At 37.9% G+C, this 14,861-nt stretch overlaps 1 protein-coding gene across 1 annotated transcript; it reads left to right on the top strand.

The window, feature by feature from the left end:
- The first annotated feature begins 458 nt into the window (after positions 1–458).
- Positions 459–14,483, top strand: LOC122973932 (polyubiquitin-like). Its single transcript, XM_044341735.1, has 4 exons — positions 459–641; positions 5,413–5,638; positions 11,305–11,526; positions 13,525–14,483. The coding sequence occupies exons 2-4, from the start codon at positions 5,494–5,496 to the stop codon at positions 13,776–13,778; spliced, it is 621 nt and encodes a 206-aa protein (XP_044197670.1). The 5' UTR covers positions 459–641; positions 5,413–5,493; the 3' UTR covers positions 13,779–14,483.
- Positions 14,484–14,861: the final 378 nt, after the last annotated feature.

Raw genomic sequence — 14,861 nt, forward strand, 5'->3', positions numbered from 1 at the left:
AAATTAGGGACATTAAGTTATATAATAACTGGCTTTAAGCAGTGACATGAAATAAAGGAATAAAAGTGATTGTGCTATAATGATAATATAGTATTTAAGGATATGCTTGTGCAACTTGGAAAGTAATGAAAAAAGAAAAGAAAAAAAAAACTTGTGGGGGATTTTGATGTGCACGTCCTCTTGGTCACTGCCTCTCCAGTGAGACCTGTTCACATATCATCGATGTTGCTGGCATATTAAGGCACCTTTTAGCCTGTTTAAAAAGGTTTGCTTACACTGTCAGCTCTTGAGCACAGATCAAACACCTGACCTTTTTAGGAATAATCAAGATAAAGTGCCCCCACACACATGATCTGGCTCTTTCTGCTGGTGCTTCCACCATTAACCTTTTTTTCTTGCTTCCTCATTCTATCAAACACTCGCACAATCTGCCTGTCAACTACACGCACATGAGCACAACACTCCCCCAATATGCACGTGTGACGTATATTTGTTTTGCACGGTCGCATGACTTGTGTTACATCAGCCAGCAACAAGTAAGGTTACTTTTGCATCGAAGGATCGATCCTGTGTCGAATAGTCTGCTTCGAGCGTTACACCACTTTTTAAAGCCTTTCTGATGTGGTCCGGACCAAATTAAGGTAGAAAACTGTTTTGGGAACTTTTTTGAATTAGTTTTTGAAATAGTTTTTGTAGCTCTCGTGAGTGCAACCACGCGCAGTCTTCCGTGTTGCGTGTTTTCATTTGTTAGTACTGTAACTCCTGGACATCTGCATTAAAACAACTGCCTATACAAGGTTTTAATGTAAAATTTAACGAAGTGAATACTGTAGATTTTAAAGGAGTGAGCTTCATGTTTAGTGTATAGTTATTTAAATGTTAATAGTCGTTCATTCGAGTCAGTGCACTATGTTAATGTTGTAGGACGGTTAAATGTGATATTTTCGTAATGTTAAATGACCAAGGGTGTTGATATATTATATATGTATTAGTGTTTTTATTTTGTAGAGGTGCTCGTGTATACAGTAAATCAGAGAAGGCTACAACAAAACAACCTCGAAAACAGCGTTAAAGATTCTAGTAAAGTATATCTTGCAAGCTGGTTACAGCAGCAGTAAAATAATGTGAGTTGTAGTACACAAAGAGTTTACAGCAGTATTTGATAACTATTAATGGTAAACGTAACCACTGATTGGTGTGTAGAGATCATACGTTGTTATTCTGACGAGGCTGAAGTTGGCATTGGTAGTTGGAAGTTGATATTTCCTGGTCCAGCTAAAAAATGGCAAAATGCTTGTTGATGGCGTTGTTCAGTCATTTTGAAGCTAATTCATTAACTGAAAACATAACAAATAGGGGGAAGATGAAATGAGAATGAATCGTAGAATGATGAGTGTCTGGGGTCTCATTGGTTATCTAGTCCAGATTTGACAGGTCTAAGTATAGTGGTTTTTGATCTGGACCTGGTCTAATCAGTTTACTATGAGTGAGGTCAACAAAAACATACAATTTCATTCTACTATTCATTCTCATTTCATCTTCCCCCTATTTGTTAGGTTTTTCAGTTCAGTTCAATGACTGAACTCCGCCATCTACAGGCGTTATGCCACTTTTTAGGTGGACTGGGAAATTCCATTCAGAAAAAAAGAAAAGAAAGAGAATCTGTGAATCGGATGCCAACTTCAGCCTTGTGTTATTCTTGCAGTAACCGGTGACAGTTCATCATTGTTGTATTGAGAATAGATAAATTATGGTTTTTGTTACGTGAAGATTATTGTGAACAATAAACTTATGGTTTAAGTTTAAAAGAGAGAAGAAAGATGAAGTCTGTTTTAATAAAGACACAGAACAGCCTGCAGAACGAACACAACTAACTTGTCCTGTCTCTGCTTTTCATGTATAAAACAGGACTCATCTGTTCACAGGTAACTCATGCCTGAGGCCAGTAACATTATGATTTTGTTTAGACAAAAGTAAAAGTGTCCTTTACCCCTCTCTCATGTCAGATCCCATTGATTAACCCAGACAACACCCTGAAGTCACACACAGAAACAGCGCAAAATGAGTAAAATCTACAAGGTCGTCGTTTATGGCATAAGGGGGAAGAAGATTGCGATCCACCTGTGCAACAAAGAGGAGCTGAAGAAGAGAATGACTGCACTGCGGGTCAAGGAGAAGATAGCAGACAGGCTTTCTAAGTATGGAGGTAAAAGAACTAAAAGAAAAACACGATTTGAACTCGCAGCTGTTTATTGAAGCTGGTGAAAGTTAAACTACTTAATTTAAATACTGTTGGGTATTTTTAAGCTATAACAAATGTATGTATTCCTCTGTGTGCACCTAATTTAGATACCGCACGACTGAATTTCACAAACAAGAAGCTGTTTGGAGACTCCACCGAGCTGTCTGAATATGGAATCCAACACATGTCCATCATTCAAATGGTTGAGCGTCTAGCGGGTGGAGGTTGGCCCGGAGGGGGCATTGGAGGGACTGGAGATGGTGGGATGGGTGACAAGGGGGGCAAAAATCGAAGTATTGAAAAGCTCCCAGATTTCTAAACCTACTAAGGATATAACTGGGATACTTCAATAGAGCCCAACCGATATATCGGTCGATATTGGCCTATCACAGATATATTGGTATGGGGGTATATGTCTTCTGATATGCGCCGATATATATGTATATATTTTTTAAAAATATATTGGCAGCATATTATGTATATTTAATCATTTTTCTTAAAGTTTAACATATATGTACATATACTTTTTTGTTCTGTGTTTTTTTTTTTTAAATTTATGGTTACTTGTTGGGGGTGTACAGCACACTACACCAAGTTCACTGTTCAGCATGATTTTGGCACAGCAGGAAAAAAGAAAGGTAAAAAAAATAACATTTTGGTTTTTCATTTTGAAAAAATTAGACATCCAACAATGGCTCATTGACCAAAACTATTACTGAAACAGTTTAGTTGTGCTGTAGTAGAAAAGGGAAAACAACCTTTATGTTTGTTACAAGGAGTCAGGACAGCTGCTGACAGCTGTTTTATGCTGATTTATTATCTAACTGTATATAAAATAGTTGAAACTAGCTCCACCTCCAGCAGCTACAACAGTAACATGCTGCTCTAACACTAATGCTTATGTGTGTACATATATATATATGTGTGTGTGTGTGTGTGTGTATGTGTGTGTATATATATATATGTGTGTGTGTATATATATATATATATATATATATTTCTGTATATATATTTCTGTATATATATATATATTTCTGTATATATATTTCTGTATATATATTTCTGTATATATATATATATTTCTGTATATATAAGATTATCAGATTTTTTTTACTCCCTAACATCATTGGCATGGGCCCCAAAAATCCAGTATCAGTCAGGCCCTGTATTTTAATGTTTAATTTTCACTCTACCGTCATAATTTACTCTGTGTCACATTATTCAGTATTAAAGGTTACAGCCTACAGGTCTGCACATTTTTACACTTTTATACCTATGTGAGCAAAACTGAACACTTGTCAGTTACATTACATGTAAAATATCTGTTTAATACTTTGAATTTTATATTGCATGTGAATGAATGTTAGAATTTCACTGATGTTTATCCTGTACAACAAACAGGAAGTTCAGTCACTTACATGTATGGAGAAAACATCTGATAGACATTGTACATTTTATTCTCATGTCTTTTCCTATTATTAAATATTATTGTGTCATTAAATTTATTTTATGTGATAACAATGTTTTTTGATGGAGACTTAAAAAATAAAATAGCCTTGGACTACTGTTTTATGGAAGATCATCATGTTTTTTGAGATTGAAATAAATGCAAGAATGAAATAAAAGTTTATATTGTTATGAATTAATAGGTGGCTGATGTGTATTTGTGTACTTAAAGGATAGGTTGTGAATTTTTCATGTCTATCTTTTAATCATTTTAACTATAGCATTTTTTTCTTATCGTCCTCACTCATGGTAAACTGATTTTCAGTCTTATTGCTGTTTCTGCTCAGTATTAAACAATCTCGAGAAACCGACAATCCAATATGACAAAGAACATCACAGAGTATCATAATCCTGAATATTAATAAAATCCAAAGTGGCATTTTCTGTCTTACTGAACTTATAAATTAGCTTGAAAATGGCTGAATATCATCTACAGGTGTATAATGCCACTTTCAAGGTGGACTGGAAAATATCAACAAAAAGCTGTGAAAAAATAAGCCAGTTTCAGCATTGATTAGAGAGTTGTTTTTATTATAAGACTTGATATGAATTTTTACTAAATAAGTGGACGCAATACGAACAGGAGAAGAAAATAGTTAAGACAAGTTAAGACAAAAGTGAATGTGTCCTTTGCCCTTTCCTGATATCAGTTCCCGTATTTTAACCAGAAATAACACTGAAGTTGCTGAACTTGAAAGGCTCGCAAACAAAAACAGCGCAAAATGAGTAAAATCTACAAAGTCGTGATTGATGACAGGAGGGAGAGGACAGAGATCGACCTGAGCGACTCAGAGGAGCAGATGCAGAGAATGACTGTGAAGCAGCTGAAGGAGAAAATACAAGAGAGGCTTCCCGAGTGTGCAGGTAAAGGAACTAAAAGATAAAACATGATTTTTTTTTCAGTATTAAAGGTTATAACCTACAAGTCTGCAAATGTTTACACTTCTATACCTGCGTGAGCGAAATTGACCTATGTTACATGTTACAAAGTGTCATTTAGCTCATCTAATATATATCATAGCAATGTTTTGATGGAAACTTAAAAAGTTTTTTGGAAGATCATGTTATGATGGTTGAATAGAATATAATAAATAGGTGAATGACATAAATGTTATGTATATAAATGGGAGAGCTGATGTGTATTCTTTGTCTATGGACTATAGTTCAGCATAATCTTTAAACTTGACTCAGTAGGACTAGATGTATAACATGTCAAAAATATATAATTTACTGTACTTTATCATTTTGAGTTACTTTTGAGAGCAAAAATGTCTGTTCAAAGAAATGACTGATACTGATGTAACTTTGTGTAACAAATTAATATCTGGACAGGATTGATTCTGATATAAACCTCTGCAAATGACTGAATGAATGATGAAATGGCTCTGCAGGAGAGAGGAGACACACCTGACAGCGAGCGTTATTGGTTCACAGATAAGTTATCTCGGTAACTGACACACAGTCAGTGTCCAAAAAAATATGTCAGTGATGAGACTTTTTTTTCATGACAAGACTCAAGGCTGTTATTAAGTTTTCAATATAAGTGTAAGTTATACGCTGAGGAGAATAAAACAAGCATTTTTTATTATCATTATTATTGTAATTATTATCACATTTTTTTAAGGCGAAAGTGAATGTGTCCCTTTGCTCCCCCCTGACGTCAGATCCCGTAGATTAACAAACAACACCTTGAAGTGGCAGAGCCTGAAAGCAGCGCAGCAGCTCGCACACAAAAACAGCGCAAAATGAGTAAAATCTACCAGGTTGTGGTTCATGGTTTGATGGGGCAGAAGAAGGAGATCGACCTGTGCGACTCAGAGGAACAGCTGCAGAGAATGACTGTGCTGCAGCTGAAGGAGAAGATAGCAGAGAGTTTTCCCGAGTACGCAGGTAAAGGAATTACAAGAAAAACATGATTTGAACATTCAACTGTTTAATGAAGCTGGTGAAGTTTAAACTATTTCATTTAAATACTGTTGGGTATGTTTGAGCTATAATAAATTCCCTGTGTATGTGGTGTACTGGCCATCAGGCATACCGGGACAAATTCGGTTGGACCGGTGTCACAAATCAACTGGTTTTCCTGTTAACTGGTTACCTTGGTTTGTAAACGTCGGGAGTGGCTCATGATGACAGCAGAGGGAATTACTATGAAGGGAGATTGGTGGGTTAGTGAGGTATGCTGAGCCTAAAATCAGGGTTTTCAATGTCACAAAGGTGTCTCTCTTTTAACCTGGCTAGATCACCATGGTAACTTATGCTGCAAATTTAACCTGATCCGGATCAGGTTATGTTCCGAGTTTCGGCTTAAATTGGCGATAAAAAGCGCCGCCCTTTCGCTAACCACCTGATTTTTCTGCCAAGTTCGTTTAACACTGCTGGTACTGCAGCTATTAGAACACCAATTAGAAAATTGATTAGCCTTTTATCATACTTACCATTGATTTGATATGTCATATTGTAAATTTGTAATGGTGCAATAGGTTAGGGTTACTTGTGGGATGGGATTTTGTTACAATATATCAAACTGTATTTCAAATAAATAAAAAAAACTAATGAAAAAATACTTTGAACAAAAAAATAAAATTGATTAGTCTATTGGTATTTATCACAGATAATATTCAATCTATCAATGATTTCCACTTATCTTTCGTTATGGGACAGAGTCAAACCCTAAATTCACTTCTTGAGTATAATGTTTAAACCTGCTGCATCAAGTTTAAAGTTTAAGAGCTCTGGATTTGGGAGGCACAGAGAGTGCATTGAGTGGTAAAATAAGTATATAAACTAATTACGAATAAGTTTCTTAACAAATTTACACAATCAGCAATTTTCTGCCAGCATTCCTCTCTCGCCTCATTTGCGGTAACAGTGTTGTTTTTTGTTATGATAATGTATTTATATTCTTCATAGCTCTCCATTATAATGACCTGTTCCTCTTGACTGAAGTAGGCGGCACACAATTGGTCCATTTTGTGCAGAAGAAGAGTCAAATAACGTGCCAAACACCCCTTTTTATGGGAGCACGCACAGAGCCTGAAGCAGAAAGCCTGAGTTAACAAAAAAAGTTGATAACCACTGTCATGATACCAAGCTGTCGAGCCAGCTTACAAAAAGAAAGCCTGGGTATGTTGAACTTGCTTCGTAGTACAGCCCTCTGATGTTCCAATCACGGAAGAGGAAACGTAACTCACCTTGCAAATGCCTGATTATGATTTTATATCCTTATGTTTTTATTCTTTTAGGTTTAACACTAGAGGCCTGTACTACGAAGCAGGATTTGGGGTTAGCAAGGTAACTTCAGTTTTAACTCTGGGTTTTCAGTCCTACAACGGTGGTTCACTTCTTACTGGGGTTCATCACCATGGTAATTGATGCTGATCAGTTAACGTGCTCCAGAGCAGGTTAACCTCAGAGGATCACAACCTGTCAACACTGCAACCACTGACCAATCAGATCACTGGGGGAAAAAAGTCATCATTCCTACAAGATGACTACATGGACAAAACTCCTGAGTTTACAATAAAGTGACAAGTAAAAAAGAGCAATAGGCTATATATTGTAATAGGTCAGTGGAAACATTTTATTGTTCCAGGCTTTCTATTTCCACTTTGGTTTTAAAACAGAGCTTCTAATAAATGGAGAGATCGTTTACACAACTAGTATAAAGTTTATTTATCCCCGGAGTGACAAGTTACAGTGTGGATGATTTTACACTCTGATTCCATCACTGCAGTCTTTTATCAGAAAAATAATCCACACTGTTAATTGGCTCCATGATTATAAATGCAACATTTGGGTCAGATAGACCCCATCAGTCATTAAATACTTTTACACTCTTTGCTTCGGTAGCAGAAACAGTCTGGCATTACTTTTAAGTTTGTTTTTTTATGTAACATATTCAGAATGGTTTCTTCATCATCCAACTAAATAGCAAAAAATACTCTCTCTGTACTTAAGTCATATATTTTTTATATATTTTTAACTCACTCCTCAATCTGCCTCCTCCTCCGTCCTCCACTCTGCTCACTGCAGACACGTTTGCCTCATTTTTTACCGATAAGGTCGCTGCCATCAGTAACCAGTTCTCTGAACCTGACCAAATTAGTCTACAGCTGCTAATTAACAAGGCCACTCCTTATTCTCCCCAATGACCGAGGAGGAAGTCTCCAATATTCTGCTAGACTCTCATCCCACTACCTGTCCACTGGACCCAATACCATCCAGTTTGCTACAGAAAATTTCCCCCACACTTAACCCAGCAGTCACACACACCATCAACTCCTCACTTACAGCGGAATTCCTTTCTGAGAACAATCTGTGCGACCCAAATCAGTCAGGCTTTAAGCAGGGTCACTCTACCGAGGCTGCACTCCTGTCGGTTATGGAATCACTACGCTCAGCTAGAGCTGCTGGTCAGTCCTCAGCCCTTTTGCTACTGGATCTGTCAGCTGCCTTTGATACAGTTAACCACCAACTCCTCCTCTCCACACTCACTGAGCTTGGTATCTCAGGATCCACCCTCTGCTGGTTCATGTCCTACCTGTCAGGGAGATATTTTAGAGTATCTTGGAGTGGAGAAGTGTCCAAACTGCACAACTTATCCACAGGGGTACCTCAAGGGTCAGTGTTTGGTTCACTTCTTTTCTCATTATACACCACCTCACTTGGCACAATCATCCGCTCCCATGGTTTCTCATACCATTGCTATGCTGATGACACCCAGCTCTTCCTGTTATTCCCGCCGGAAGACCACACAGTCTCAGCTAGGATCCTGTCATGCCTTGCCGATATATCAGCATGGATGAAAGAACACCACCTTCAACTCAACCTCTCTAAGACTGAGCTCCTTGTCATCCCAGCCAGTCCCTCCATACAACAAAACATCAGCATCCAGCTCGAATCAACCCAACTCATGCCCACAAAGTCTGCCTGGAACTTGGGTGTCATGATTGATGACCAGCTAACCTTTAAGGTTCACGTGGCCTCAATCACTCGGTTGTGTCGGTTTGCCCTGTACAACTTCAGGAAGATCGGATCCTACCTGTCTGAGCATTCAGCACAACTCCTGGTATAGGCTCTTGTAATATCACGCATTGACTACTGCAACTCCTTACTGGTAGGCCTCCCTACATACACATACAAACCTCTGCAGATGATTCAGGACGTGGTGGCACATGTGGTCGTCACCCTGCTTCCTCCACTGGCTCCCAGTTGCTGCCTGCATCAAATTCAAAACCCTGACACTTGCTCACAAAACAGCAACTAAAACAGCTCCTGCTTACCTGAACTCCATCTTTCAAGTGTACACTCCCTCCTCACCACGCTCTGCCAACGAAAGGTGCCTGGTACCACCACCACAACAGGGCCCTAAGTCGCTAGCTAGACTCTTCTCCTCTGTAGTTCCCTGGTGGTGGAGCGAGTTATCTAACTCTGTTCGATCTGCAGAGTCCCTCTCAATCTGAGACTAAGATTGAAGAAGCCTCAGCTCTTTCACGAACACCTCTGCAACTGATGGACTGGAGGTAGAGAGAAAAAAAGAAAAAAAAAACCTGCTTCTATGCAATCTATGCACTCTATGCATTGACTTGGTGCACTGCCTGTGGGCATCTACGTCCTATCGGACTCTATCTTCAGCTTTATGGCACTTACTCATGTTGTTGTCTCCTGACTAGATCCCTGCTTGTGTTGTATCAGTTTTAGATGTACGTTTCTTTGGATAAAAGCATCTGCTAAATGAAATTAAATGAAATGAAAAATGAAAAATATATAATAATTCCTACATGTATTTTAAGCCATAGCCTACTTTTAATATGGCGAAATTGTTGCTAGTGTTTCTACATCTTCTTATTCTGTTGTATAATTACAGGCTGTCATTTACATTTCACTTTGTTGAATGTGACTTTTTGCTGTCTCTTAAACAGAAGTTCTCCACAGGTACTTGGTATCAATGTTTCATTTCATATCATGAAGTACTTCATTCATGGGTCTGATGATGTCGCTCGTAATTAACAACCCCACCTCTTTCACATGAATGCACTCGTAGCTGGATAGGAAAACCCTGGGTTGACTGAGCTGGTTGATAACTAGTTTCGTAGTACTGGTTATCTGGACAGCCAATGTTAGGTTCACTGAAGCCAGATAACGAAAAGATATCCAGGATATGTTGAACTTGTTTCATAGTACAGGCCTCTGGTATCGAAACCCGGCTGGAGAGTTTTTATTTTGAATATTTCTAATCCCACAGTTGCACTGAACTCCATTATGTCACGTCTGATTGTGATGGGCAGGCCCGCTTGACCATCTTCCATTGGAGCCAGGCAGAGACTCATTACGCCGCTGGCTGGGCTCACTGGCCAATCACTGGAGAGACAGAGAGCATGCCTGTAGCTAGCTTAAAACATTAGGTTTAATCATGTCATGTATGTCTACCAGAGAATAAAAGGTAGTTTATAGCTTTATATGCTGAAACCCATTGCATTGTATATGCTAACTACATGCAAGGGCTGACATCACGTCTACAGTAGCGATAGCACAACTATATAGCAAACTCAACTACATAACAGGATGGCATGACACTTTTCACAGCTGATATGGGAGTACAGTTTGTAAACATAGATGGAATTATATTAAAAATTACACACACAGACATGAAATAATTTCCCATTCAGGCTCTTTTTACAGTTAGCATTTCAGCTGAATGCAGGTTATTCTGTGATTTAAACATCTAAACACTACGTACCTTTCAATTAAACAGCTGCTCTGTTTTTACTTTCATGTGTGTTCTCTGTGACTGGCAGAGGTATGTGTATGCTCAGGTATGTGTCATTTTTACGGAGGTTTTTCAGCTGCACGCTGTCCGTGCACTTCAGGTCAAGTCTCTTCCACCACTCAGCACACAGCCCTGTAACGTTATCCTTTTCTCCTCAGTTTTTCAGTTTGGCAGCTTATAAAAACTTGGGTCTGGGTTGTTTACCCTGTTAGTAGTGTAGTGTAAGGTCAAAAGATTGGTCAGCTATTCATTAGCCAATCAGCATGCAGGAAACCAGTTGATGTACACAGTCCACTACATATGTCAGCAGTGTGATTTTTGGCGTGCGTCACATCTTGCGATTTTAATATAAGAGGGGAGTCAGATTTTGCTAGGTGTAAAAACTTACATAATATGACTCCCCCTCAGTCTCTCCCCTGTTGCCACTAGTGACAAATAGGATCCAGATATGTCAGCAAAGAGATTTTGTTTGTGTCACACCTTGAATTGTTTAATGTAGCCTAAGAGGGGACTTGAACTTCGTTTAGCGAAACTTGCGAAACGAAACTAAGTGAATCGAAATCCCTCATAAAACCATCTCCCTCCCGATTTACTATTCTTTCATTATTCATTCATCCTGCAGTGAACTGAAGATAACAAGACTGTTTTCAGTAAACAGTTTTCAGCTTGTAGCACAAAGTGTGTGCTACAAAACCATCCCAGCAGATAAGTTCAGGGCTGAATTTCTTTCCCAGTACACTCCTGCCTGTGTGTATGTGTGATTTGTGTATTTCTCTTTGTGCAGATGAATTTGGTAGGCTCACCGTAGGACTGCACCTTAGAGAGAATGTGAGAGACTCCACCCTGCTGTCTGAATGTGGAATCCAACACATGTCCGACCTTCAGCTTGAGCGCACGGTCCTGGTGAAAAATTCAAATGGGAAGATGATTAAGATCAACTACGATGAGGGGACGACAGTGGACAACCTGAGGGCAAAGATGCAATATAAGGAAGGCTTCCCCGCAGGTAACTCACTGAAAGAAAAACATGACTTGAACATGCAGCTGCACAACTTTATTGTTAGATCAACGTGTTTCAGCATGTGGCCTTCATCAGGGTCATCCATCCAGTAACCGATGACAGGTTTTCTTCAGCAAACCCTGAGTTTCTCTCCTCCTTCTTACACAGCAAGACCATAGACTGTGTATATATATATATATATATATATATATATATATATATATATATATATATATATATATATAAAATACTTATATATAGTCTGAGCCAGACTCACTGTTTCATTTCCTCATTCATTCAGTCCTGTAGAATAAGGGACCAGCAGGTTTATCCTCTGCGGAAGTGTTTCACTGGACAGCAACACCCCTTTGATCGAGTGTATTTATTGATTGGTTATTAATTGGTCAGCTGATCTGACAGGACAGTAAACAGTCGGGCTGTTGTTGTAATACAGCAGATGAATCGTGAATCAATCATAAAAAAAACACTCTTGTAGCTTTATTATTTTTCCTCATCAGCCAAAAGGCTTCTCCTTTCTTCTTTTCTGTATCAAGTACAATTAGGGTCCTCCAGGAAAATATGACGCTGCACAGCTGCGTCTCCTATAAAATCATCTTAAGCCTGACGTCAGACGTTCACAAACTAAATAAGCAATATTTTATTTAAACATATTCTGCAGGCTGCAGCTGTTTTTATTGCTCTTTTTCATCATTTATGTTCTTTCATTAATTAACTGATTTAAATTGTCTATTGTGTCTTATGACAGACAGACGCTGCTATAGATCTATAGTCAAATGATAACAATTGGAGTACTTATCAGCTGTTTTCCTTCCAGCTATTATTAAGTAACAGTTTAAAGTGTTAATTAGTTATTCATGAATTTTAAGGTTAAATTTAAGTGTTTGAACTATTACTTAATAATTTCTACATATTGATAGCTGACTTCTATTTGACAGTTAAGGTGCATCATGAGTAGTTACCGTCTCCTCAAAATGATGCTGGAGTGAGTGAGAACATCCCGTTTGGTCAATTAAACTCCTTCGTCCTGAGTCACAGTCAAAATCCTGGTTGGAGATCAGTTTGTTACTCAAGGACTATCTTTAACAATGTTACCGCGTCTAGACAGTAGTCAGTCATTTATTTGAACATCGGTTTTAGTCCTCACATTCAAATATTACACAGTGTGAATTCACCCTCAGCTCAGAATAAAACCTCTCTATGTCCTTCTGTTATAACACTGTGACTCTGTGCACATCGATCAGGCAGCTGTCAGGTTATTACAGTAGTTCCTGCATTTAAATGTTTGTTGCACATTATGTCAGTTTAAATTAAAAAGTCTGTATGAAGCTTTAAACACACAAGATCAATGAATAAGTCAGCCTGATAATTATCTCTATAACTCATGATGTGATTGGTCGCACTGATGGAACAATCATAGGTTTCATGTCATATTTCAGATGCAAACTCAATGTAGTTTGAAAGTGAGTCCTTTAAACAGGCTGCGTATACTTTGAATGTGCTTTAACAGCATTTCAGTTTCTGTATTTAAATGTACATTTGTTGAAATAAAGTCGCTGAATGCTGTTGGGCGAAGATCTAAATAGACATCTAAAAATGTTCTCTCAGTCTGGACCTTGAAGCCTTTTCAACTGCAAATCACCAAACTCATTATTATTGTCTCAGACTGTTTTTTTTTTTTTTTTTTTTACAATATTTTAATAGACAATAGTCTTTTTAACTATATATTTTTTTGCTGCCCCCTGTGATTTGTCACCTTCAAAGCTGAATAAATATATTTTAAATGTATTGCACAGCAAGATGTTTACTTCTAATACACTGGTTGCAGGTCCAAGAAGGACAAATTGAATTGACCTTTTAAGAATCATAAATCTTTGGAATTAATTTTTTTCATCCTTGGCAGATAGTGAATGAGCCTTTTCTTACTGTGTGTGTGTGTGTGTGTGTGTGTGTGTGTGTGTGTGTGTGTGTTTGTAATTATGGTAGATCAGCAGAGACTGATCTACGGAGGAAAGGAATTGCAGCATGGCAGACTGTCTGACTATGGAATCCAACACATGGATACCATTGATTTAACGCTCAGCCTTCGAGGGGGATGGCTTCCACCAGAGGAGGGCAAAGGATGGGTCATTCCAGATACTGTAGATGGTGCGATGGGTGACAAGGAGGGCAGAAATCAAAGTACGGAAAACTTCTCAAATTTTAAAACCCCTTCAGGATCTAACTGTGCCATACTTTAATGTCTCATTTTCATTCCACCGTAACACCATTAGTGGCCGAAGTGACCCTGCTTGTAGCTCAAGTTCTGCTCAGGTGTGTGTAAGAGAACCTGTTCACACCAAGTCCTCATCTATGGACAGACTGGGACACTGTGTTTTAACCATTGTTACTTGGAACAGAAGCACAGAGATTTGTTTGGTTAATTTATAGCCGCTTGGTACTAGTCACGAAAAATATAACCCTGTATTTGATGTTTAAAAGAAGAAAAGATGAAAGCAGTTGAATCTGCACCAGTTCTTCTGTTAATTCTCTTTGCTTTGTTTGCTTTGACTTTCCAGGCCTTAGTATGAAACTGAAGCATTTATGTGAGCTCATTATCTGTTGTTTTTATCCTAAAATGTAAAGAAAAATTTAGAAATATGTCATTTTTGAAAAAAAATTCTAACTTTGTTGGAGATTACACCATTTTTTGTCATCAGTGTCATCATTGTTCAGTGTTATTAGAGGATTGACCTATAGATGGTGCTACAGATCTTCTGGGACTCTGCAAAGTTTACTCTATATTAAGTTACTCAGTATGAAAGCTTATGGCCTTCAGGTCTGCACATTTTTACACTTCTTTACCTACGTGAGCAGAATTGAGCACCTTTCCACTACACTACATGTAAAATAAATGTTTAACATTTTGAAATTTATATTGCATGTGAATAAATGTTTCAATTTCACTGTCAACATGCAGGAAGTTCAGTCACATACATATATGGAGAAAACATCTAATATTCAGCATTTTATTCTCTTGGCTTTTCTTGTTATTCAACATTGTTGTGTCATTAAACTTATTTTATGTCATAAGATGTTTGATTGAGACTAAAAAAAATAAATAAAATTATAGCCTTGACCAATGTTTTATGCAAGATAATTATGTTTTTGAGATTGAAATAAATACATGGATGAAATAAAAGTTCATATTATTAATAAATGGGGGTGGTTGATGTGTATTCTTTGTCTATAGGCCACATTTCTGCATAAACTTTACACAGAAGGGCTTGATGGATAACATATCTGTCTTAAAGCAACAGTCAGGTGTCCATATGAACATTGAA

This window comes from Thunnus albacares, chromosome 22 (assembly GCF_914725855.1).
Source record: "Thunnus albacares chromosome 22, fThuAlb1.1, whole genome shotgun sequence".
NCBI lineage: Eukaryota > Metazoa > Chordata > Actinopteri > Scombriformes > Scombridae > Thunnus > Thunnus albacares.

Coding starts and splice junctions, on each gene's coding strand:
- LOC122973932 (XM_044341735.1), top strand. CDS start 5,494: ATGAGTAAAATCTACCAGGTTGTGGTTCATGGTTTGATGGGGCAGAAG. Junction 5,639..11,304: donor GAGTTTTCCCGAGTACGCAG/GTAAAGGAATTA, acceptor CTCTTTGTGCAG/ATGAATTTGGTAGGCTCACC. Junction 11,527..13,524: donor TAAGGAAGGCTTCCCCGCAG/GTAACTCACTGA, acceptor TAATTATGGTAG/ATCAGCAGAGACTGATCTAC.